Here is a 24,039-nt window from a genome sequence, read left to right as displayed (position 1 = left end):
CATAAAGGTGCCGACGCAGTGCGTAGTGTACGGCAGTTCGTTCCCGGTGCTGTGTTACGTACTCGCCCATTTGCTCGATGCTCCATTCACGTACCAGGTGCTCGAAGGTCGGTTCTTCACTCAGTCGGGGGTGCTTTACCTACCGTTCCGCCTATTCATCTCGTATGTCGTGATACAGATGCGGAATGTTTGCGTTTACGCGCTGGTGTGGCATATAGCGATGGGTGTTCTGACGTCACGCTGGCTAACTCGAAGCACCCGACTAAATAATGGGATTATGGGGGTACCATCATTGTTTCTAAGCGCGATTTCGAGTATCACATTATTTGCTCAATATCGCAAGACATCTTTTCGATCGTCTAAGGTTCTGGGCATGATCCAGCTGCCAAGCAACACTAATCGTGCTTGGACGACCGCCAAGTACCAGTACAATTTTGCTCCTCGAGGACGAGGAAATGTCCTCCTTGGTGGAGTAATAATCGATTTCAAGTTTCTCATTTTCATTTTGCTCGCTCTGGTAGCCGTCGGGATGGCGCTTACATTATGGTCGCTCGCCTTGTACAGGAAAAAGGGTATGCAGAAGCGTCACCTTTCCGATTGGTGTGTACTCGCACCAACTCCTGTACCATACTCGGCTGGGATCTTGTGGCCCTCCACCAGTATGAGCGTACAATGGACCGTAAACTTCTTCTGCATCCGAGATCAGCAGTATTTTCAACTCAAACATAAGTTATACCGCCTTCTTTCACAAACGTCGCGGTTCCTACGATGGAGTAGTGTCGACGGAGGAATTGCTCCATTAGTCTTCACCGCTTACTTGCAAAATCAATCGACTACGCCGGATCGGGCTTCTTATGGTGGTAGTAAAGCGACTTCATTTCGGTACATTCAGCATCAGATGAAGTGTCTTCGTGGACGTTCGGACGAGGTCGAGGCCAACGTGGCGTTCGTTAACGCCGCGGTCATGAGCGATCCGCTCGTGTACTTGCGCATGATATTTGGGAATGGTGCCTCGACAGATTTGGCCCACTATCAGTCACTCTTGCGGCCCAATCGGGTTGTTCTCTTACCTGTCGTGGTAGTCGGTGAGCACAATGAGTACACTGCTGGGCTTCGGATGCTCCGCCGGGTTAGAGCAACAGAACTTTCATGGCCAGAACTTGTGCAATGCGGTTGAGAGGAACATGAAAAATATTTACATTTACTATTATCCGAGATGCGCGCTGGTAGTGCTGGGTTCGTTTTTAGTAAGCGTTTGAGGAAGCATGGTGTAGCACGGATATTGCAGCCTCGTTACCCACACTGTACGAGTTCCGGCCATGTCAATTCGGATGCGTTGACTCGGCGGAGCATCACGAGTCCAGCGGAATACTCGTTGTGACTACCAACCACAACTTCCGGCAGAAGTACAACTCGGTGTGGAGGCCAGATCGATTGGTAGTACGCAAGCTGGGTCGAAGGGCTCACACCAAGCCTCATGTGTAAGTATACGAGCGGATCGCTCATGATCACGGCATTCATAAATGCCACGCTTGTCTCTATTTTATCCGATCGCCAATGAAGACAGCTCAGTCGATGCTGAATGGTGCGGTAGATATTCCTGGCTGGCTGTGAAGCCCGAGTTAAGGATTTATAGTAAATTTGCCCTTTTTCGGTCAGAAGGAGGTTGAGGAGCAGACGAAACGACTACTCCATTGAATTTGCTCCATCCCAGCAGCCGGAAGCTCCGCGAGAAATGTTCATAAACAACCTCTTTACGGAGTTTTTGTTGGATTCGTCTGCGCTCGTCCAGAATACAGTACAAGCTGCTCACGCAGCGTACGCAGATGCTTGCAGTAAGCCACAACACTTCGGCCGAGTACGGTACAGGTGTCGGTGCTAGGAAATACCGATACGAGTCTTGAAGCTTCTTCTGTTGGATACGAAGCCACACCAGACGAAATATCCACGCGGCTGCAAGGACTAAGATACAACAAGCGAGAAACTTGAGATCGATAGCTACACCACCCAACAGTATCGAGCCTTGTCCCCGGTGCGCAGAGCTATACTGGTAATTGTTAGTGACCCAGCCACGCCCAACATTGCTAGACAAACGCAGTATTTGTAGGATCTTTGAAGAGCGGAAGGATGTTGATCGGTACGTGCAAACAACGTCGTACTTGACACTGCACTGAGGAAAAATGCCGGCACACCGATAACTCCATTTTGCATTCGGTTGCTTCGAGTCTGCCAACGTGACGTCGTCATAGTGACAATCATGTGCCATATCAAGGCGTAAACCCACACGTTCCGCATCTGCACCACTGCGTATGAAACGAAAGAGCGGAGATCGACTTGCAGAATGCCTGCTTGAGTGGAATAGCGACTTTTGAAGACCTCATACATGAGCGAAGCGTCCAACAGGTGAGCAAGTGCGTAGCATATCACAGGGAACGGACTCCCATACACAACGCATTGCTCAGGTACTTTCACGAATAACCGACACGCGTGATTGGCCCGAGACAATATCCGCTCTTGTTTACCGACTTTGGAAAATCCAAACACAAAATAGCAGCTCAGAATTAATCCAATCCCGCGAAGCCAGAAGTAAGTCTGACCAACTACTCGAAGCTCTACGATTAAGCGATACCACTCAACCACATCGGACAAGAGGAACCCCGCCTCGTATCGATAATCCTCCACGTACAAGGTTTCACACGCGCTGTGATCTTCCTTGCCACTGCAATTCCGAGCACGGATAATCGTGCTCACATCCGACCTTCGATATCCAACTGAGCTGAGCCCACCTCGGCATGTCTGCAAGTCTTCCAGACTTTCTAGAAACGTCAAGTCCACCAGCAAGCTGGGAAAACGCGCTTGTGCATCTCGAAGGCGTTGCATTGTATGAACATACAGCAGTCCGACACTCCTACCTTTAAAATCGGTCGATGCGCATGTCCGTCTAAAGTTGATCCACAACTCTTGGCAAAACCGTGGAGTTCGTACACTTTTCCCATTTACAGGGAAGCAAATGCTGCTTGCATCCATTCCTGCTAGCACCTCTGGGGAATAGTACAGAGCCTGGTTCGTGCGCCAGTTCATCGTGGTAAATATTCTTGGTAATATATATTGGTGAAGCCGATCAATGAACTCACTCTCCGTGCGTATTGTCAGTCCTACGGGTCCCGACGCAGCAGCTCCGTACGATCTCCTCGTGTTGGTCACAGCATCAACGAGAGAGTCGATCATCTTAAAAGCCACATCGCTGCCGAACGTCTTGTTGGCGCATTGACTTAAGTAGTAAAAACATTCAGGGAACTGATCCACAGACAAGAACTTTCCGAATGCACGCCACACAACGGAAGTCGAGTCGAACTTGTAGCTCCAGACACACGCTGTTCTTTTACCACTAAAAGCGTCCGCTTTAGTTGCTGCAAACACGGAATAATTCCACGCTGTACCATCATTTCATCGGGCTGGAGTAAGGGAGTTATCTCTCCCAGACTAGAAACACCCGTGCCTGAACGAGGCACATCTGATAAAACCAAGGCGAGAGATATTAATCCGAGCACGGTGCGGAGCCAGGAGAACGGCAGATTTCGCTTGAATTCTGTTGTACGGGCAGCAAGTTGCCGGCTGTGAGTCTGTTCGATGAGTACAGACGGAGGTAGTTTACGAGAATTTACAGTGCTCCTGGTGGCATGACGTGAAGCCCACTTGGCCAAGACCACGAACAGTCGATTGCCGCCATTGCGACTTGAACGCTCACACTGAGTGTGGGTGGGTGTCACCCGGATGTTCGACATCTCAACTTGTGCTAGTCCACGCCAACTCGATACAAAACCTACCAAAGGTAAAAATGGAGTAGTGCTAGATGTTTCTTCCTTCGTGGTGCAGCCCGCCGTAAGGTAAACGGCCTTACGTTCCTCGTAAGCTTGTGGCAAGTGAAGTGTGAAGCTGATATTTGCTTAGGTATGCACGAGTGGCCCCTGTGAGCCCTGAATACCTCCGTCTGCCGGACGGCGTCAACTCCGGCGACGCTTTTTTGCCTTATTTGCTGCTGCGTGGGCTGTCTCCTGGCCGACGGCGCTCAGCGACGCGGGGCCTGCCTTGACCAGGCCAGAAGCTTGTGTTGGCTGGTCCGGGACGGGGAAGATCTTGAACACCTCCACAATGACTTCGTGGAACAGCACATAGCTGTGTTGGCAAACCACGAACTGCTCTTTGCCGCTGCTCGGCCCGTGGCCGAATCCGAGAGAGCGGAGTTTGGCGTGGGCCAGCTTCTCCGCCCTCACGCTGTCGTCGCGGTCGAGCGCGCCATAGAAAGAGAGCGACGACTCTCCTCTAGCCGGCATGGAAGTAGCCGCCCCCGTCATCTGTGCCGCGGCGCGATCTCGCACACTGGTCCTGGAGTTGCCAACCTTCATTATGCAGTTGTTCTCCGACCATTCGTCCGTCGCCCTCTCCTCCGAGTTGCCCAGGAGATTGTAGAGTCCGGAGATGTCCTTCGGCGCAGGTGCATCATAGACGAATCTTGGATCTCGTTATCCGATAGGAAATCGCGGTTTCCGATTAGGCGAGTTTGACTCCAAGAGCGCATCAGCGTATGCTCCACGCTTGCTCCTGATGTAGTCGCGCAGCGCAGCGTCCTCGAACACGTACACGAGGCGTACCCAGCACCTCGCCCCTTGGTTGATCTTGAACTCGCTGTCCTTCACATAGTGGATTGCGTTTTCGTGTCTCTACTTCACGAGGCACTCGTGACGACATAGCCGAAGTAGCTTCATTTTGCCGCCCGGGATGACCCTGGGGAACTCGTCCATGCCCACGAAGACTGACAACTGGTAGATCTGCAGCGACAAAAGTGAAAAGGCCACCAGGTAGCGAAGCGTTTTCTGGGGGCCCCACTTAGCGTCTGGCCGAGCTTTCCAAAAGCGTCGATTCTCTTCTCCCTTGCGTCAGTCCCAGCGTCGTCTCGGTCGAGTTGGGTCCGAGGCGTCGATGTCGTTCGAGAGCGGTGTACAGGACCACAGCGGCACGTCCATCGTCTCCCTGTCAGGCGGCGCCTCGACGACCGCTTCTGCCTTCTCCTCCGCGTCGTAGCTGACGCTCGAGTCGGAGGATCGGGATCGGGCCCAAACAGTGTTGCGCCTGTTCCTGCGCGACGCCGAGAACGATGGCTTGACCTCCGAGGACGGGCGCGGGGGTGACGATGGTGCGATGCGATGCGCTGGAACGGTTGCGGTTGGCTTTTCATCGTCGGAGGAGGAGGAAGCGCTGGGCAAGAAGGAGCTGGCGATGTACGCCTTCCGCCTGGCCCTCGCGCTTCTTCTTCTTTGTCGTCGTCGTCTTCTCCTTGCCTCCGGGGGCGTCTTGCTGTCGACCGGGGCGGACGCATCCGAGGAGCGCCGGGCAGACACGGGCGGGGGGCCCGGATCGTCGAGGCCCATCGAGGCCACCGTCGCCGTCATTGCCCGCGGAACATGACGTCTGGCACTACGACGCAGCGCCGCCAGTGGCGCCAGGCGCAGCCAGATCCGATGGCTCCACCAGGTTCCTCAGCGCCGCCGCCAGACATACTCCAGCCTCGGGCGTAGTCCGGCAGGGCGCGCGGGGCCGCAGCAAGCAACAGCGCGGGCGGCCATAGCGGCGCGCGTGCAGCAGTTAGGAGGCGCTCCCGGTGCCGGCGGGGCGCGCGCCGACACGTAGCGCGGCGCGGCTTCCTCGGAGGAGAGGGCTCCCAACTGCATTTGGCCATCGATAGCAGGCAGTCCGTTAATACGATGCACGGTGCTGATGCATCAATTGTGTCAGTGTAGCACTAGGTAAACGTGGTAAAGGCGGGGCCGGTGTAGGCATTGCCCAGTTGTACTGCCTGAGTGTGGTGGCCTTCTGCGTCGCTTGAGCGACACTGCCCGCGCTGCATGAAGGCGACTGCATGGATGCCTTACAGTAAGGCCCTTGCTCCTCATGTCGCCGCTGGAGGTAACAATATCGCGGCCCAATGTTCTAGCAAATGCCGCTGAAACTGAGAAGAAGAACAAATTTTCATTTTGTATCACATTCCGGAATTTTCCCGAAATATAACTGACCCAACCAATTGCACAGGCATGATTTCCCTATCGAACGAACGCACCATCTATTATCTTCACTCTACCAACGCGCTACCACATAGTTCATCTACTTCAGCTTGGGCACAACCACACTCTAGCTCACAAGTGTTCAGTCTTCGTTGATGTGGACGTCGCTCGACGTGTACTTGCAGAGCTTGCCCGACGGGCCGTCGCCCAGGTTGGACGGCGTCTTGCTGCCCTGCGACCACTGGCACACCTTGACGTCGTTCCTGCCGTTGGTCGTCTTGACGCGGATGTTCTTGAACGAGGCCTGGTCGTTGTAGTTCTTGTTGACCGTGACGACGCTCACGAGCGGGTCGATGGCGAACACGTTCTCCACCGTGACGGTGCGCGGGATGTTGCCGCACGTGCCGCACGAGCGGTAGAGCTTGCCGAACTCCTGCGCGAAGAAGCCGTTGATCTTGACGGTGCCGTAGCCGTTGTGCTGCACCACCTTGTCCGAGGCGTAGCGCGCGCCGCAGTTGGTCACGGTGGTCACGCTCGAGGCCGAGCCGCCCTTGATGCTGAGCGCGTCCTCGCACACGTCGTCCCACCACACGTTCTCGATGGTGCAGTCGTGCTCGTCGCAGTGGACGCCCTCCTTCTGGTTCTTGCCGATGATGACGTTCTTGAGGGTGCCGCCGGCCTCCACGAGGAACACGGCCGTGTCCTTCTGGCCCTCGCCGCCCGAACACTTGATGTCCGACCGGTCGTACGTCTTCATCTGGCCGTCGAACACCTCACCGGCCTTGACCACGTACGGCTTCTCGAACCGGACTGTGCCCTTGCTGGCGGGCCACGTGCCGTCCGGGATCGACGAGGTCGAGTTGGTGGTGGGGGCGGTTTGTTGAGTGGGGTCGTCGACACTGGGGCCGGTCTGCTGCTGAGTGGGATCCTCGACGCTGGGGGTGTTGGTAGCGGGCTTCTTCGTCTTGGGGGCCTTGGTCACCTTGGGGGCCGTCGTCTTCTTCGACTTGGGGGCCGGGGTCTGGGCCGTGTAGTCGTCGTCGCCTTGGGTCGGGTCCTCAGCCGGAGCCGTCTTCGCCTTGGAGATGTCCTGGTTGATGTGGACGTCGCTGGTCGAGTACTTGCACAGCGTGCCGGACGGGCCGTGGCCCAGTATGCTGGGCTCGCCCTTGGCGTTGCCCTGCGACCACTGGCACACCTTGACAGTGGCCTTGCTCGACTTGACCCAGACGTTGCTGAGCGTGGCCTTGTCGCCCCAGTTCTTGTTGACCGTCACCACGGCGTTGCCCGGGTTCACGACGTACGTGTTGGACACGGACACCTCGCGCGCCTTGGGGCCGCAAGTGCCGCACGAACGGTAGAGCTTGCTGACGTCCTCGCCGTAGAAGCCGTCGATGATGACCTTGCCCAGGCCGTTGTGCTGGATGACCTTGTCGTCGGCGTAGCGGGCGCCACCGCCGATCACCTTCGTCACGCTCGAGGCCGAGCCGCCCTTGACGCTGAGCGCGTCCTCGCACACGTCGTCCCACCACACGTTCTCGATGGTGCAGTCTTGCTGGTCGCAGTGGACGCCCTCCATTTGGTTCTTGCCGATGATGACGTTCTTGAGGGTGCCGCCGGCCTCGACGTAAAACACGGCCGTCTTCCAGCCGCTCTCGGACTGGCCGCCGCACTTGACGTTGGAGCGCTCGAACGTCTGCATCTTGCCGTCGAACACCTCACCCGCCTTGATGGTGCGCACCTCCGAGAACTGCACGAGGCCCTTGCTGGAAGGCCACGAGCCGTTCGGCAGGGTCGCGGCGGAAGTGGCCGCAACCGCGAAGGCGGCAGCTGCAACGAACGGCGCGAAGGACTTGAACATCTTGAGCCTTGAGGGGATGCTCGCTTGGTCACTTGCTGCTCAGATGGAGAATGGATTAATGAGGTTGGAGATCGATTAAAAACGCATTAGCGTGGTGGTCCCTGATCGATCACCAAGGGCCTGTGACCGTTTGTTCGGCGCGGCGGCAGTTGCTTTTCAAGGTTTCGGCGTACCATGTAGATCTCGAGTAGCAGTTGTTTTCCTGCTGCCATGCTGCTAGGGGGTGCACGGCAACATTGATGGTCTTCCCACTTGTCAGTTCCCGCGTCAAATCCGTGACGATGAAGCACGCTTGCCAACCTGACAGTCTGACTGTCCGAGTGTCAGGTTGGCAAGCATTGTCAATGTCAGACTGACAGTCTGCGAGTCCACGCTTCTTCGACACTGGCGACACAACACCGCGTTTTGTTTTTTTGCTATTCGTAAATCAAAAGGTTGGGTCCCACCCAGAAGTGTTGGTAGGTGCACCCGCTCGCTTAGACTTGAGCAGAATATATTGTATAGGACCACCACCACCACCACTACCACCGCCATGGAGCACCTGGACTGGGGACCGGTGATTTCTACTGGATACTGTATTACCAGCTTGCTCTGCGCAGAGGCTTACAGGAGCAAGCTGTTCACCGACATTTGCGTGTGATGAACAGCAGCTGTAGACCAAATTTCACTTCCGGTTACTGATCGATGAGTACTTGCAGTGCTCATTTCACTTCCGGTTACTGATCGATGAGTACTTGCAGTGCTCGATACGTCGTTCGAGTTGCAATCCACAGCGCCAACCAGCTCTACTGTACCATTGGTTTTACATGTATCAACGGTAGACTTAGATTAATTCGCCCAACACGAAATAAAAGCGGGGTTTGTTGCCGCTACGTCTCATATCCATTTTCCTTGAATCCGAAGCAGCTGATTCCGTTAGTCGCGTTAATCAGCTTCTCGAACACCACAAGGATATGGTCGTCAGTGGTCGACCTTTAACGCCCTATCACGGCCTCTTTTCTTGTGTGATCGTGCGTCCAACTACCATGGTATAACCGTCCCGTTATTCACCTCTGTTGCCCGAACGTACTGCATCCGAAGTTTAATTAAATCATGTACACTAAGTACAAGAGAAAATATACACTCTCCTCATGCGCTTGTAGAGAAGTGCTTGATAGCAGCTGATAAATAATAACCTTGAGGTGTTGCCTCTGGCACAAGCCCCAGTTTATTAAGCATTCGATAATGTTCAAATGGTTCTGCTCCCCTATTGTCAATTACTGCGAAGCAGGAATCCTCAAGCCGTTGCTCCATACTCGTTTTTATTTGACGATGTCACAAGACCAAATATTTTACTTTGAGAGTACGCATTGAAAAGCGTGTGAAGCGGTAGAATAGTTCGTCAGGGCTTTCCTATAACTGAAGTCCGGCATACCATGGTATGTATCTAGTTGATTGCATCTTAACGGCAGTGCGCTCATAAAATCGCTCACTCCTGCAACGTCCATCGATCTTCTATCAAGCACTACGCTCAGATTTTTTTTCATGTGACTTACATGTTAGTTTAGGTCGTCGTACTGTCTGTCACTACATGTTCGTAACTGCAGTACATTGTGCACAACTACGATCCACAGTGTTTTAAGCTCACACCGTGAGCTGCGTGTACACTCTACTGTTGGCCGCAACATGACTAGGGTATGATCTTGTGGTGTTCGAGAAGCAGATTAATGCTACCTTTGCTCCAGACCTTCAAGGAAAAACGCGTGACATAGCGGCAACAAAACCACAACTTTTTATCGTGGGGTCTCGTCGTTTGGTACAAAACATGTTTTGATGCAAATAAACTTAAGTGTTTTTTTTGCTTCTGCACAGTTCAGCCCTGTCAGAGTTTCCCTGAAAAGCTGTAGCGAGCTGCAGACAGATCCAGCGGTCGTAGCGAGTGAGCCAGACGTTTCGTAGTTGGTTCTTTTTAAAGCTATATTAAAATATGCAGATATGGCCATCTATAAAAAGCACGTCGATCTCTTTCGTCAGTGTGATCCAGCAGCTGAATGGACGCAAGAGAGACCAACAATAATACATGTAGTGTTGAAAGACTATAATAACTGGAGCGGTGCTTATTACCTGTATCACTTTGGAAAAGCTGGTCCGAAATGTACCGTAATCGCAGTTTGTTTTACAGCTGCTGCTTGTATTCGCCACACGCAATGTCGGTGAACAGCTTGCTCCTGTAAGCTTCTGCTAGAGCAAACAAGCTGGTTTAGTGCATCCAGTAGAAACCGGCGTTTTCAGTAGGGGTGATAGTAGTGTTTGAGCTTTTGTGTGCCCAATAGACGCGCGCGAAATGGGGCACTGGAACTCTTCCAAAAACAACACAAAAATAAAATGTGTCATGAGCACAAAAATACGGCTGCATACCCAGTACAATATGCGAAGACGCAAATATCGTCTGCACAAATTGTGTCATGAAGAATTGTGTAAATTTTGGAACAGTTCCACTCCCTCCCAGAGGGGAGCACTGCTACCGTATTTTACGGCTTACCTTTCAAAAGCAAAACGTAGCGCGGTGTTGTATCGCCAAAACACAGTGTCGAAGAAGCGTGGACTCGCAGACTGTCAGTCTGACATTGACAATGCTTGCCAACCTGACACTCGGACAGTCAGACTGTCAGGTTGGCAAGCGTGCTTCATCGTCACGGATTTGACGCGGGAACTGACAAGTGGGAAGACCTTCAATGTTGCCGTGCACCCCCTAGCAGCATGGCAGCAGGAAAACAACTGCTACTCGAGATCTACATGGTACGCCGAAACCTTGAAAAGCAACTGCCGCCGCGCCGAACAAACGGTCACAGGCCCTTGGTGATCGATCAGGGACCACCACGCTAATGCGTTTTTAATCGATCTCCAACCTCATTAATCCATTCTCCATCTGAGCTGCAAGTGACCAAGCGAGCATCCCCTCAAGGCTCAAGATGTTCAAGTCCTTCGCGCCGTTCGTTGCAGCTGCCGCCTTCGCGGTTGCGGCCACTTCCGCCGCGACCCTGCCGAACGGCTCGTGGCCTTCCAGCAAGGGCCTCGTGCAGTTCTCGGAGGTGCGCACCATCAAGGCGGGTGAGGTGTTCGACGGCAAGATGCAGACGTTCGAGCGCTCCAACGTCAAGTGCGGCGGCCAGTCCGAGAGCGGCTGGAAGACGGCCGTGTTTTACGTCGAGGCCGGCGGCACCCTCAAGAACGTCATCATCGGCAAGAACCAAATGGAGGGCGTCCACTGCGACCAGCAAGACTGCACCATCGAGAACGTGTGGTGGGACGACGTGTGCGAGGACGCGCTCAGCGTCAAGGGCGGCTCGGCCTCGAGCGTGACGAAGGTGATCGGCGGTGGCGCCCGCTACGCCGACGACAAGGTCATCCAGCACAACGGCCTGGGCAAGGTCATCATCGACGGCTTCTACGGCGAGGACGTACCGTTCGTGCGGCACTTGCGGCCCCAAGGCGCGCGAGGTGTCCGTGTCCAACACGTACGTCGTGAACCCGGGCAACGCCGTGGTGACGGTCAACAAGAACTGGGGCGACAAGGCCACGCTCAGCAACGTCTGGGTCAAGTCGAGCAAGGCCACTGTCAAGGTGTGCCAGTGGTCGCAGGGCAACGCCAAGGGCGAGCCCAGCATACTGGGCCACGGCCCGTCCGGCACGCTGTGCAAGTACTCGACCAGCGACGTCCACATCAACCAGGACATCTCCAAGGCGAAGACGGCTCCGGCTGAGGACCCGACCCAAGGCGACGACGACTACACGGCCCAGACCCCGGCCCCCAAGTCGAAGAAGACGACGGCCCCCAAGGTGACCAAGGCCCCCAAGACGAAGAAGCCCGCTACCAACACCCCCAGCGTCGAGGATCCCACTCAGCAGCAGACCGGCCCCAGTGTCGACGACCCCACTCAACAAACCGCCCCCACCACCAACTCGACCTCGTCGATCCCGGACGGCACGTGGCCCGCCAGCAAGGGCACAGTCCGGTTCGAGAAGCCGTACGTGGTCAAGGCCGGTGAGGTGTTCGACGGCCAGATGAAGACGTACGACCGGTCGGACATCAAGTGTTCGGGCGGCGAGGGCCAGAAGGACACGGCCGTGTTCCTCGTGGAGGCCGGCGGCACCCTCAAGAACGTCATCATCGGCAAGAACCAGAAGGAGGGCGTCCACTGCGACGAGCACGACTGCACCATCGAGAACGTGTGGTGGGACGACGTGTGCGAGGACGCGCTCAGCATCAAGGGCGGCTCGGCCTCGAGCGTGACCACCGTGACCAACTGCGGCGCGCGCTACGCCTCGGACAAGGTGGTGCAGCACAACGGCTACGGCACCGTCAAGATCAACGGCTTCTTCGCGCAGGAGTTCGGCAAGCTCTACCGCTCGTGCGGCACGTGCGGCAACATCCCGCGCACCGTCACGGTGGAGAACGTGTTCGCCATCGACCCGCTCGTGAGCGTCGTCACGGTCAACAAGAACTACAACGACCAGGCCTCGTTCAAGAACATCCGCGTCAAGACGACCAACGGCAGGAACGACGTCAAGGTGTGCCAGTGGTCGCAGGGCAGCAAGACGCCGTCCAACCTGGGCGACGGCCCGTCGGGCAAGCTCTGCAAGTACACGTCGAGCGACGTCCACATCAACGAAGACTGAATTCGTTGACGACGACCTACACTTGTGAGCTAGAGTGTGGTTGTGCCCAAGCTGAAGTAGATGAACTATGTGGTAGCGTGTTGGTAGAGTGAAGATAATAGATGGTGCGTTCGATAAAGAAATGATTGCTACAGTGCAATTGGTTTTGTCGATTGGATGGCATCAACTTTCACTTCGACGAGAATTACCACTCCTCGCGCTGGTTCATAAACTAGTAAAATCCGTAGTAGTACATCCGAAGCGAAGACACTTCGCTTCGTGCTGCTGAAGGAGGAGATCATGTACATGTATTCTTCGGGTGGGGACAAGTCTTCGTTCGCCGCAATAGGAAAACGGCAGCATTAGAACATCATCGAAGAGAGAGAAGGTCCCAGGTACTTGATCTGGTGGCGTATATTTCGGCACTTATGTCGGAGCCTGCTAGAAGCTGGCACTTTGACGTCTAGGTGAGTTACCCTAGACTTTTCCTAGTTGGTCGGTTGCGGCGGTTTGAGGGGATGCAGTTGCCGAGGTTTATCGGGAGTTCCATTAGGGGGGTGACTTAGGGGTTTCCAGGGGATGTAGTGATGGAGGTAGTCGGGGGTCACCCACAGGGCCCCTCTTAGAACATCATCGAATGCTTTCACTTATTTAATAAACTGGGACTTTCCCTGCTGCGCTTGGAAACACATAATTCCACTGAACATACTAAAGCACGTTGGGGGCACGCAGTCGTTCTGGATTAGTGAAGGCGAGCCCCTTTAGGGAGTGGTTGTGGTGGGTGTCGAGATGAGTCGTGAGTGCATGCTGCCGGGCCTGCGGTGGAGCGCGTCGTGACGGTTGCGATGGCTGCTAACTGGACAGAACGAACTGCTCAATCTACACTACTGCCACGTTCGGCTGGGGACAAAACATGTACCGGTTGCCCGGTCCAAGAAAACCGCCCGCTTGAATGGCATACTAATCCTAACTGGTGGCCGCGTGCAACTTGGTGCACATTGGTGTCCGCGAGCGCCTTGTTGTACGCGGCCGCCTTGTACTTCTTCAACGTGGCTTCATCCTTCCATCGGAAAGCACAATTGTGCCAGAGGCAACACCTCAAGGTTATTATTTATCAGCTGCTATCAAGCACTTCTCTACAAGCGCATGAGGAGAGTGTATATTTTCTCTTGTACTTAGTGTACATGATTTAATTAAACTTCGGATGCAGTACGTTCGGGCAACAGAGGTGAATAACGGGACGGTTATACCATGGTAGTTGGACGCACGATCACACAAGAAAAGAGGCCGTGATAGGGCGTTAAAGGTCGACCACTGACGACCATATCCTTGTGGTGTTCGAGAAGCTGATTAACGCGACTAACGGAATCAGCTGCTTCGGATTCAAGGAAAATGGATTTGAGACGTAGCGGCAACAAACCCCGCTTTTATTTCGTGTTGGGCGAATTAATCTAAGTCTACCGTTGATACATGTAAAACCAATGGTACAGTAGAGCTGGTTGGCGCTGTGGATTGCAACTCGAACGACGTATCGAGCACTGCAAGTACTCATCGATCAGTAACCGGAAGTGAAATGAGCACTGCAAGTACTCATCGATCAGTAACCGGAAGTGAAATTTGGTCTACAGCTGCTGTTCATCACACGCAAATGTCGGTGAACAGCTTGCTCCTGTAAGCCTCTGCGCAGAGCAAGCTGGTAATACAGTATCCAGTAGAAATCACCGGTCCCCAGTCCAGGTGCTCCATGGCGGTGGTAGTGGTGGTGATGGTGGTCCTATACAATATATTCTGCTCAAGTCTAAGCGAGCGGGTGCACCTACCAACACTTCTGGGTGGGACCCAACCTTTTGATTTACGAATAGCAAAAAACAAAACGCGGTGTTGTGTCGCCAGTGTCGAAGAAGCGTGGACTTCAGAATGTCAGGTTGACAAGCGTGCTTCATCGTCACGGATTTGACGCGGGAACTGACAAGTGGGAAGACCATCAATGTTGCCGTGCACCCCCTAGCAGCATGGCAGCAGGAAAACAACTGCTACTCGAGATCTACATGGTACGCCGAAACCTTGAAAAGCAACTGCCGCCGCGCCGAACAAACGGTCACAGGCCCTTGGTGATCGATCAGGGACCACCACGCTAATGCGTTTTTAATCGATCTCCAACCTCATTAATCCATTCTCCATCTGAGCAGCAAGTGACCAAGCGAGCATCCCCTCAAGGCTCAAGATGTTCAAGTCCTTCGCGCCGTTCGTTGCAGCTGCCGCCTTCGCGGTTGCGGCCACTTCCGCCGCGACCCTGCCGAACGGCTCGTGGCCTTCCAGCAAGGGCCTCGTGCAGTTCTCGGAGGTGCGCACCATCAAGGCGGGTGAGGTGTTCGACGGCAAGATGCAGACGTTCGAGCGCTCCAACGTCAAGTGCGGCGGCCAGTCCGAGAGCGGCTGGAAGACGGCCGTGTTTTACGTCGAGGCCGGCGGCACCCTCAAGAACGTCATCATCGGCAAGAACCAAATGGAGGGCGTCCACTGCGACCAGCAAGACTGCACCATCGAGAACGTGTGGTGGGACGACGTGTGCGAGGACGCGCTCAGCGTCAAGGGCGGCTCGGCCTCGAGCGTGACGAAGGTGATCGGCGGTGGCGCCCGCTACGCCGACGACAAGGTCATCCAGCACAACGGCCTGGGCAAGGTCATCATCGACGGCTTCTACGGCGAGGACGTCAGCAAGCTCTACCGTTCGTGCGGCACTTGCGGCCCCAAGGCGCGCGAGGTGTCCGTGTCCAACACGTACGTCGTGAACCCGGGCAACGCCGTGGTGACGGTCAACAAGAACTGGGGCGACAAGGCCACGCTCAGCAACGTCTGGGTCAAGTCGAGCAAGGCCACTGTCAAGGTGTGCCAGTGGTCGCAGGGCAACGCCAAGGGCGAGCCCAGCATACTGGGCCACGGCCCGTCCGGCACGCTGTGCAAGTACTCGACCAGCGACGTCCACATCAACCAGGACATCTCCAAGGCGAAGACGGCTCCGGCTGAGGACCCGACCCAAGGCGACGACGACTACACGGCCCAGACCCCGGCCCCCAAGTCGAAGAAGACGACGGCCCCCAAGGTGACCAAGGCCCCCAAGACGAAGAAGCCCGCTACCAACACCCCCAGCGTCGAGGATCCCACTCAGCAGCAGACCGGCCCCAGTGTCGACGACCCCACTCAACAAACCGCCCCCACCACCAACTCGACCTCGTCGATCCCGGACGGCACGTGGCCCGCCAGCAAGGGCACAGTCCGGTTCGAGAAGCCGTACGTGGTCAAGGCCGGTGAGGTGTTCGACGGCCAGATGAAGACGTACGACCGGTCGGACATCAAGTGTTCGGGCGGCGAGGGCCAGAAGGACACGGCCGTGTTCCTCGTGGAGGCCGGCGGCACCCTCAAGAACGTCATCATCGGCAAGAACCAGAAGGAGGGCGTCCACTGCGACGAGCACGACTGCACCATCGAGAACGTGTGGTGGGACGACGTGTGCGAGGACGCGCTCAGCATCAAGGGCGGCTCGGCCTCGAGCGTGACCACCGTGACCAACTGCGGCGCGCGCTACGCCTCGGACAAGGTGGTGCAGCACAACGGCTACGGCACCGTCAAGATCAACGGCTTCTTCGCGCAGGAGTTCGGCAAGCTCTACCGCTCGTGCGGCACGTGCGGCAACATCCCGCGCACCGTCACGGTGGAGAACGTGTTCGCCATCGACCCGCTCGTGAGCGTCGTCACGGTCAACAAGAACTACAACGACCAGGCCTCGTTCAAGAACATCCGCGTCAAGACGACCAACGGCAGGAACGACGTCAAGGTGTGCCAGTGGTCGCAGGGCAGCAAGACGCCGTCCAACCTGGGCGACGGCCCGTCGGGCAAGCTCTGCAAGTACACGTCGAGCGACGTCCACATCAACGAAGACTGAATTCGTTGACGACGACCTACACTTGTGAGCTAGAGTGTGGTTGTGCCCAAGCTGAAGTAGATGAACTATGTGGTAGCGTGTTGGTAGAGTGAAGATAATAGATGGTGCGTTCGATAAAGAAATGATTGCTACAGTGCAATTGGTTTTGTCGATTGGATGGCATCAACTTTCACTTCGACGAGAATTACCACTCCTCGCGCTGGTTCATAAACTAGTAAAATCCGTAGTAGTACATCCGAAGCGAAGACACTTCGCTTCGTGCTGCTGAAGGAGGAGATCATGTACATGTATTCTTCGGGTGGGGACAAGTCTTCGTTCGCCGCAATAGGAAAACGGCAGCATTAGAACATCATCGAAGAGAGAGAAGGTCCCAGGTACTTGATCTGGTGGCGTATATTTCGGCACTTATGTCGGAGCCTGCTAGAAGCTGGCACTTTGACGTCTAGGTGAGTTACCCTAGACTTTTCCTAGTTGGTCGGTTGCGGCGGTTTGAGGGGATGCAGTTGCCGAGGTTTATCGGGAGTTCCATTAGGGGGGTGACTTAGGGGTTTCCAGGGGATGTAGTGATGGAGGTAGTCGGGGGTCACCCACAGGGCCCCTCTTAGAACATCATCGAATGCTTTCACTTATTTAATAAACTGGGACTTTCCCTGCTGCGCTTGGAAACACATAATTCCACTGAACATACTAAAGCACGTTGGGGGCACGCAGTCGTTCTGGATTAGTGAAGGCGAGCCCCTTTAGGGAGTGGTTGTGGTGGGTGTCGAGATGAGTCGTGAGTGCATGCTGCCGGGCCTGCGGTGGAGCGCGTCGTGACGGTTGCGATGGCTGCTAACTGGACAGAACGAACTGCTCAATCTACACTACTGCCACGTTCGGCTGGGGACAAAACATGTACCGGTTGCCCGGTCCAAGAAAACCGCCCGCTTGAATGGCATACTAATCCTAACTGGTGGCCGCGTGCAACTTGGTGCACATTGGTGTCCGCGAGCGCCTTGTTGTACGCGGCCGCCTTGTACTTCTTCAACGTGGCTTCATCCTTCCATCGGAAAGCACAATTGTGCCAGAGGCAACACCTCAAGGTTATTATTTATCAGCTGCTATCAAGCACTTCTCTACAAGCGCATGAGGAGAGTGTATATTTTCTCTTGTACTTAGTGTACATGATTTAATTAAACTTCGGATGCAGTACGTTCGGGCAACAGAGGTGAATAACGGGACGGTTATACCATGGTAGTTGGACGCACGATCACACAAGAAAAGAGGCCGTGATAGGGCGTTAAAGGTCGACCACTGACGACCATATCCTTGTGGTGTTCGAGAAGCTGATTAACGCGACTAACGGAATCAGCTGCTTCGGATTCAAGGAAAATGGATTTGAGACGTAGCGGCAACAAACCCCGCTTTTATTTCGTGTTGGGCGAATTAATCTAAGTCTACCGTTGATACATGTAAAACCAATGGTACAGTAGAGCTGGTTGGCGCTGTGGATTGCAACTCGAACGACGTATCGAGCACTGCAAGTACTCATCGATCAGTAACCGGAAGTGAAATGAGCACTGCAAGTACTCATCGATCAGTAACCGGAAGTGAAATTTGGTCTACAGCTGCTGTTCATCACACGCAAATGTCGGTGAACAGCTTGCTCCTGTAAGCCTCTGCGCAGAGCAAGCTGGTAATACAGTATCCAGTAGAAATCACCGGTCCCCAGTCCAGGTGCTCCATGGCGGTGGTAGTGGTGGTGGTGGTGGTCCTATACAATATATTCTGCTCAAGTCTAAGCGAGCGGGTGCACCTACCAACACTTCTGGGTGGGACCCAACCTTTTGATTTACGAATAGCAAAAAAAAACAAAACGCGGTGTTGTGTCGCCAGTGTCGAAGAAGCGTGGACTTCAGAATGTCAGGTTGACAAGCGTGCTTCATCGTCACGGATTTGACGCGGGAACTGACAAGTGGGAAGACCATCAATGTTGCCGTGCACCCCCTAGCAGCATGGCAGCAGGAAAACAACTGCTACTCGAGATCTACATGGTACGCCGAAACCTTGAAAAGCAACTGCCGCCGCGCCGAACAAACGGTCACAGGCCCTTGGTGATCGATCAGGGACCACCACGCTAATGCGTTTTTAATCGATCTCCAACCTCATTAATCCATTCTCCATCTGAGCAGCAAGTGACCAAGCGAGCATCCCCTCAAGGCTCAAGATGTTCAAGTCCTTCGCGCCGTTCGTTGCAGCTGCCGCCTTCGCGGTTGCGGCCACTTCCGCCGCGACCCTGCCGAACGGCTCGTGGCCTTCCAGCAAGGGCCTCGTGCAGTTCTCGGAGGTGCGCACCATCAAGGCGGGTGAGGTGTTCGACGGCAAGATGCAGACGTTCGAGCGCTCCAACGTCAAGTGCGGCGGCCAGTCCGAGAGCGGCTGGAAGACGGCCGTGTTTTACGTCGAGGCCGGCGGCACCCTCAAGAACGTCATCATCGGCAAGAACCAAATGGAGGGCGTCCACTGCGACCAGCAAGACTGCACCATCGAGAACGTGTGGTGGGACGACGTGTGCGAGGACGCGCTCAGCGTCAAGGGCGGCTCGGCCTCGAGCGTGACGAAGGTGATCGGCGGTGGCGCCCGCTACGCCGACGACAAGGTCATCCAGCACAACGGCCTGGGCAAGGTCATCATCGACGGCTTCTACGGCGAGGACGTCAGCAAGCTCTACCGTTCGTGCGGCACTTGCGGCCCCAAGGCGCGCGAGGTGTCCGTGTCCAACACGTACGTCGTGAACCCGGGCAACGCCGTGGTGACGGTCAACAAGAACTGGGGCGACAAGGCCACGCTCAGCAACGTCTGGGTCAAGTCGAGCAAGGCCACTGTCAAGGTGTGCCAGTGGTCGCAGGGCAACGCCAAGGGCGAGCCCAGCATACTGGGCCACGGCCCGTCCGGCACGCTGTGCAAGTACTCGACCAGCGACGTCCACATCAACCAGGACATCTCCAAGGCGAAGACGGCTCCGGCTGAGGACCCGACCCAAGGCGACGACGACTACACGGCCCAGACCCCGGCCCCCAAGTCGAAGAAGACGACGGCCCCCAAGGTGACCAAGGCCCCCAAGACGAAGAAGCCCGCTACCAACACCCCCAGCGTCGAGGATCCCACTCAGCAGCAGACCGGCCCCAGTGTCGACGACCCCACTCAACAAACCGCCCCCACCACCAACTCGACCTCGTCGATCCCGGACGGCACGTGGCCCGCCAGCAAGGGCACGGTCCGGTTCAAGAAGCCGTACGTGGTCAAGGCCGGTGAGGTGTTCGACGGCCAGATGAAGACGTACGACCGGTCAGACATCAAGTGTTCGGGCGGCGAGGGCCAGAAGGACACGGCCGTGTTCCTCGTGGAGGCCGGCGGCACCCTCAAGAACGTCATCATCGGCAAGAACCAGAAGGAGGGCGTCCACTGCGACGAGCACGACTGCACCATCGAGAACGTGTGGTGGGACGACGTGTGCGAGGACGCGCTCAGCATCAAGGGCGGCTCGGCCTCGAGCGTGACCACCGTGACCAACTGCGGCGCGCGCTACGCCTCGGACAAGGTGGTGCAGCACAACGGCTACGGCACCGTCAAGATCAACGGCTTCTTCGCGCAGGAGTTCGGCAAGCTCTACCGCTCGTGCGGCACGTGCGGCAACATCCCGCGCACCGTCACGGTGGAGAACGTGTTCGCCATCGACCCGCTCGTGAGCGTCGTCACGGTCAACAAGAACTACAACGACCAGGCCTCGTTCAAGAACATCCGCGTCAAGACGACCAACGGCAGGAACGACGTCAAGGTGTGCCAGTGGTCGCAGGGCAGCAAGACGCCGTCCAACCTGGGCGACGGCCCGTCGGGCAAGCTCTGCAAGTACACGTCGAGCGACGTCCACATCAACGAAGACTGAATTCGTTGACGACGACCTACACTTGTGAGCTAGAGTGTGGTTGTGCCCAAGCTGAAGTAGATGAACTATGTGGTAGCGTGTTGGTAGAGTGAAGATAATAGATGGTGCGTTCGATAAAGAAATGATTGCTACAGTGCAATTTGTTTTGTCGATTGGATGGCATCAACTTTCACTTTGTAGGCAAAGCATGCTCTTAGTGGTGGAGCACGCCACACTGCCAGTCACCCTCGCCCCAGTGACGATCGATCTGACCGCGAGTGATGAGGAGGATGAGACGACGGAGTGGAGTGCTGGACGCTAGGCAGTCGGGGACCGTACGGTGACCAGTGTGAGCCGCGTGGAAGGAATCAGGCGTCTAGCGCCACCAGCACACGAAAGGATGGAAGCAGCGGTGGATATGTGTACGACGGCGTCCGGCCAGCAGGAGGGACGACACGTCAATGGGTGATGAGGAAGATTGTATGCGGACGAGGACAACGACATCAAGACGAGAGAAACCAGCCGCGGAGAAGCGACGACAGAGAGTCGCCGTCGAAGAGGATCTCGTGCGAAGAGTTCCCCTGGCGGTGGCTGCCAAGCCTATAGTTAGATTAGGTCAGCGATAGTGAAGGCTAGTCTAAGCGGAGCTTTGGGTGCGCGGCTGCACGCCCAGCTCTCAGTTGCGAGTCTGCCAGGTTGAGGAGATAAGCAGCTAACACGATCTACGCGTGGGGTACTGCGGCAGCAGAGTGCCGGCCTCACCCAACACCAGACGGGTTATGAAGTGCTTCGTTCTGCGTCGACGGGACGGCGAAGCACCAACGTAAAGCAGTGGTAAGACACGGACAAGCAGAGCGATAATGAGGTTACATGCATAGGTTAGCGGGGATCATGGCTAGTGACCATGAGGGCTGTGGCGCCAGTGCGTGTGGTGCCTTGGCCGTGGAGCGGACCCCGGAAGACCTGCGTGTCCACAGGAAGGGCTGCCGCTCACTGCATGTGTACATTTCGGGTTACTGTGGCATGGAGACGGGCTCACAGACCTGCCCGAGGTTGCCAGCCGCCGAACAATGTCTCCTCCCCTAGCTGCTCCTATTCGGTTAACGCCGCTCAACATACGGAGGTTGAGGACAGTTCCCTCTAGCCGCAAGCTCTGTGAACCTGTCAGCTTCCTCGAGTTGGACTTTGACAGCGTACGGGCGAGTGCTGCCGACAACTTCGACGAGTACTACCACTCCTCGCGCTGGTTCATGAACTAGTAAAATCCGTAGTAGTACATCTGAAGCGAAGATACTTTGTTTCGTGCTACTGGTGGGGAAGGGTTAATATGGGCGACACACGGGGGCATCAATAAAAGACTGGATGGATTAATCATGAGAGGCGCATATTCTTCTGTAAGCTTAGCGACAACACAGCGAGCCAGGATTTTCGCGATTGAGCAGCAATCGAGGGTTGCGGATTAGTTCCGCGTACTAAACGGATTAACCCCACGTAGTTTGCTGGAACGGATTAGCTCCACGTAGATTACCAGGTGGCATGTCTAAAAAAACACATCGAGGATTTGTTGGCGTTGGCTGGCTTCGTGAAGGACTATCAATTGGTACAACATGCGCTTTGGACGCTGCTATTGGGCAGTGTGAAGCAAGAGCTGATGTAGCTTAATGGGAGCCTTCCAAAACCTGCATTTCATCGACATAAAATGTTTCTCTAAATTCATCTCTAAATATAAAATGTGCAGAGGTCGATATATGTGAGGTCGGGCTTTATGCCTTCAAGTTGCTAAATGAGAGATGTGTTTACTTTAATAAAGTTAAAATTTATGTAGTTGCACAATGAGGGGGCGAAGTGACCCTTCGTTTATTCAGACGTAATTTACGTCTCATCAGAATAAGTTTTCTCAAATCCGTTTATACAGGTGTTTAATCGGTTTTGGAAGGCTTCCAGTGTACCATGATACCTGCTACCAACGGTGCAGCTTCCGTCAGCTTCGGTTTGGTACAGTAATGAACTGTTCCATTGTGACTGCCGATGTGATGAGTGACACACACAACAGGTACGACCTGAGATGCACATGAATCTAACTCTACTCCCGCATCGATCGTACGTCACCTCTATAATGCCCCCGCATGGGTCGCAGAGCCACTCGGCTAGCCAATATCTTAACGCTGGAGGTCTAAACGCTATTGGCGTAGGTATTACAGGGAACCACTGGAGAGGCCCAAAACGGCTCTCACCACCTCATCCTTTTTGTTTTTGCTTAGCTGTAGGGGCTAGTGCGCTAGCTGTAGGGGCTAGTGAAGGTGTCGTTGCAGTAGCAGAGAGGGGCGCCAAGCTCCCAGGTGAGCCCTACGCGCAGGTAATATCTGTATTAAAATACTATGTGCTGGTAATCCGAATGAATGATACACTCGGAAGTACATGTAATCCCTTTTCTACGTGGTTTTAATCCTCCCTCCGTCCACTGTCGCTACTGTTACAATTGCCGTGAAGCGACTCAGTGAACTGTTTATCGGTATGTCGTTGCACCGCTTGTTGGTGGTGCAGTATGTTCTTATAGCTCTGCATGCGAGGTTCAGGGCGCTACTTTGCTCACGGGCGCGAAAATTATTTGGCAACATAACGAATCGGTAGGAGAAAAAAATCCACTTCACAGTCAATCTACGCAGCTCGTACTTGGTACGACCAGTACTTAGTTCTATTAGCACGATAAGTGGGAAGTGGAGGAGGCGCAAACAACGGTAAGAAGCAGCAGCTGGGTCGTGAGTAGTTGGTTTCACAGAGATCTTATTCATTACTTTTGTGCGTATTTAACAATATTGAATCACAAATTATGACGCTGTAACAGGTCTAACTGGTACATCTGGCCTAGAATGTATGAAGATCGGGGCTTGAAGTTGAGCACGTCAGTGTGGACCACGCGAGGGAGCTGAGGGATTTGCAGCAGTGCAAGAGGTCCAAATGGAAGTCAGTCCAGAATTAGGCGAGTAGCGAACAGGACAAGCGAGAGACGGTAGCGAACAGGACAAGCAGAGAGCAGTACATGACGACGGCAACGGTGGACGGTTGACGGCGAGCGTCGAGGAACAGTAGACGGATGTGGCTGGTGGTGGAGCACGTGCGGGCGATGGACGAAGTTGCTGGTAGGGTCCGCGCGGTAGAGCTGTGGCTCGAGTTTGCTGATGGCTGCACGAGGTACGTGTAGGCGCGGGCGGGCGTATTCCCGGTGGCTAAGTGAGCGTCGCAGCAGTTTAGTTCGTAGTTTGCTAGTGATGGTCGAGTAGTTGCATTTGCGTTCTAGTGACGAGCGGTGGACGAGCAAGTGTGAGCGATGGTGAGCGGTGACGGACGACCTAGTGTCGATGGACGAACGGTGATCGGGTGACGAACGAGACGAAGACGAGCAATCTAATTGGAGCCCCGCGAGGGTCCCTCCGCCGCGGAGACGTCAGTTGAGTCTCCGTCGGTCATCTGGTGTTTTTCATATGTGTAGGACATGCACAGACACTGATCGAGCTAAGTGTCTCCAAGGTGTCCATAAAATCGAGATGCCTGAGCTTGTACGACCCGCCGGCAAGCAGGCGACATGAGACTTGCTACAACGCTGATGGCAGACAGTAGCAGCTCGTTAGTGTGT

The 24,039-nt window shown here is 55.0% G+C and overlaps 8 protein-coding genes across 8 annotated transcripts; 4 read left to right on the top strand and 4 right to left on the bottom strand.

Moving 5' to 3' along the window:
- Nucleotides 1-220: 220 nt before the first annotated feature.
- PHYSODRAFT_297911 (hypothetical protein) lies at nt 221-1,177 on the top strand (the record flags this gene model as incomplete). Its single annotated transcript, XM_009523718.1, has 1 exon — nt 221-1,177. The coding sequence occupies one exon, from the start codon at nt 221-223 to the stop codon at nt 1,175-1,177; it is 957 nt and encodes a 318-aa protein (XP_009522013.1).
- Nucleotides 1,178-1,630: 453 nt separating this feature from the next.
- PHYSODRAFT_297910 (hypothetical protein) lies at nt 1,631-2,266 on the bottom strand (the record flags this gene model as incomplete). The annotated part of the gene is made up of 1 exon (XM_009523717.1): nt 1,631-2,266. One exon carries the CDS (start codon nt 2,264-2,266, stop codon nt 1,631-1,633), a length of 636 nt encoding a protein of 211 aa, XP_009522012.1.
- A 362-nt stretch (nt 2,267-2,628) lies between these two features.
- On the bottom strand, nt 2,629-3,228 carry PHYSODRAFT_488992 (hypothetical protein; the record flags this gene model as incomplete). Its single annotated transcript, XM_009523716.1, has 1 exon — nt 2,629-3,228. A coding segment is annotated over one exon (600 nt), but the record flags the coding sequence as incomplete, so codon positions are not given.
- Nucleotides 3,229-5,397: 2,169 nt separating this feature from the next.
- On the bottom strand, nt 5,398-5,964 carry PHYSODRAFT_354187 (hypothetical protein). The gene has a single exon (XM_009523715.1). It carries the CDS (start codon nt 5,735-5,737, stop codon nt 5,447-5,449), a length of 291 nt encoding a protein of 96 aa, XP_009522010.1. The 5' UTR covers nt 5,738-5,964; the 3' UTR covers nt 5,398-5,446.
- A 237-nt stretch (nt 5,965-6,201) lies between these two features.
- On the bottom strand, nt 6,202-7,920 carry PHYSODRAFT_495301 (pectate lyase; the record flags this gene model as incomplete). Its single annotated transcript, XM_009523714.1, has 1 exon — nt 6,202-7,920. One exon carries the CDS (start codon nt 7,918-7,920, stop codon nt 6,202-6,204), a length of 1,719 nt encoding a protein of 572 aa, XP_009522009.1.
- Nucleotides 7,921-10,659: 2,739 nt separating this feature from the next.
- PHYSODRAFT_327582 (hypothetical protein) lies at nt 10,660-12,579 on the top strand (the record flags this gene model as incomplete). Its single annotated transcript, XM_009523713.1, has 3 exons — nt 10,660-10,698; nt 10,872-11,360; nt 11,392-12,579. 3 exons carry the CDS (start codon nt 10,660-10,662, stop codon nt 12,577-12,579), a joined length of 1,716 nt encoding a protein of 571 aa, XP_009522008.1.
- Nucleotides 12,580-14,782: 2,203 nt separating this feature from the next.
- PHYSODRAFT_494837 (hypothetical protein) lies at nt 14,783-16,501 on the top strand (the record flags this gene model as incomplete). Its single annotated transcript, XM_009523712.1, has 1 exon — nt 14,783-16,501. The coding sequence occupies one exon, from the start codon at nt 14,783-14,785 to the stop codon at nt 16,499-16,501; it is 1,719 nt and encodes a 572-aa protein (XP_009522007.1).
- A 2,206-nt stretch (nt 16,502-18,707) lies between these two features.
- PHYSODRAFT_259768 (hypothetical protein) lies at nt 18,708-20,426 on the top strand (the record flags this gene model as incomplete). The annotated part of the gene is made up of 1 exon (XM_009523711.1): nt 18,708-20,426. One exon carries the CDS (start codon nt 18,708-18,710, stop codon nt 20,424-20,426), a length of 1,719 nt encoding a protein of 572 aa, XP_009522006.1.
- Nucleotides 20,427-24,039: the final 3,613 nt, after the last annotated feature.

Source organism: Phytophthora sojae, assembly GCF_000149755.1.
Source record: "Phytophthora sojae unplaced genomic scaffold PHYSOscaffold_3, whole genome shotgun sequence".
Lineage (NCBI taxonomy): Eukaryota > Oomycota > Peronosporomycetes > Peronosporales > Peronosporaceae > Phytophthora > Phytophthora sojae.
The sequence above is the reverse complement of the archived record's forward strand: the minus strand, read 5'-3'. Positions and strand labels throughout refer to the sequence as shown.

What these genes read in the sequence shown, in the direction of transcription:
- PHYSODRAFT_354187 (XM_009523715.1), bottom strand. Translation starts at nt 5,737, where the DNA reads ATGGCCAAATGCAGTTGGGAGCCCTCTCCTCCGAGGAAGCCGCGCCGC.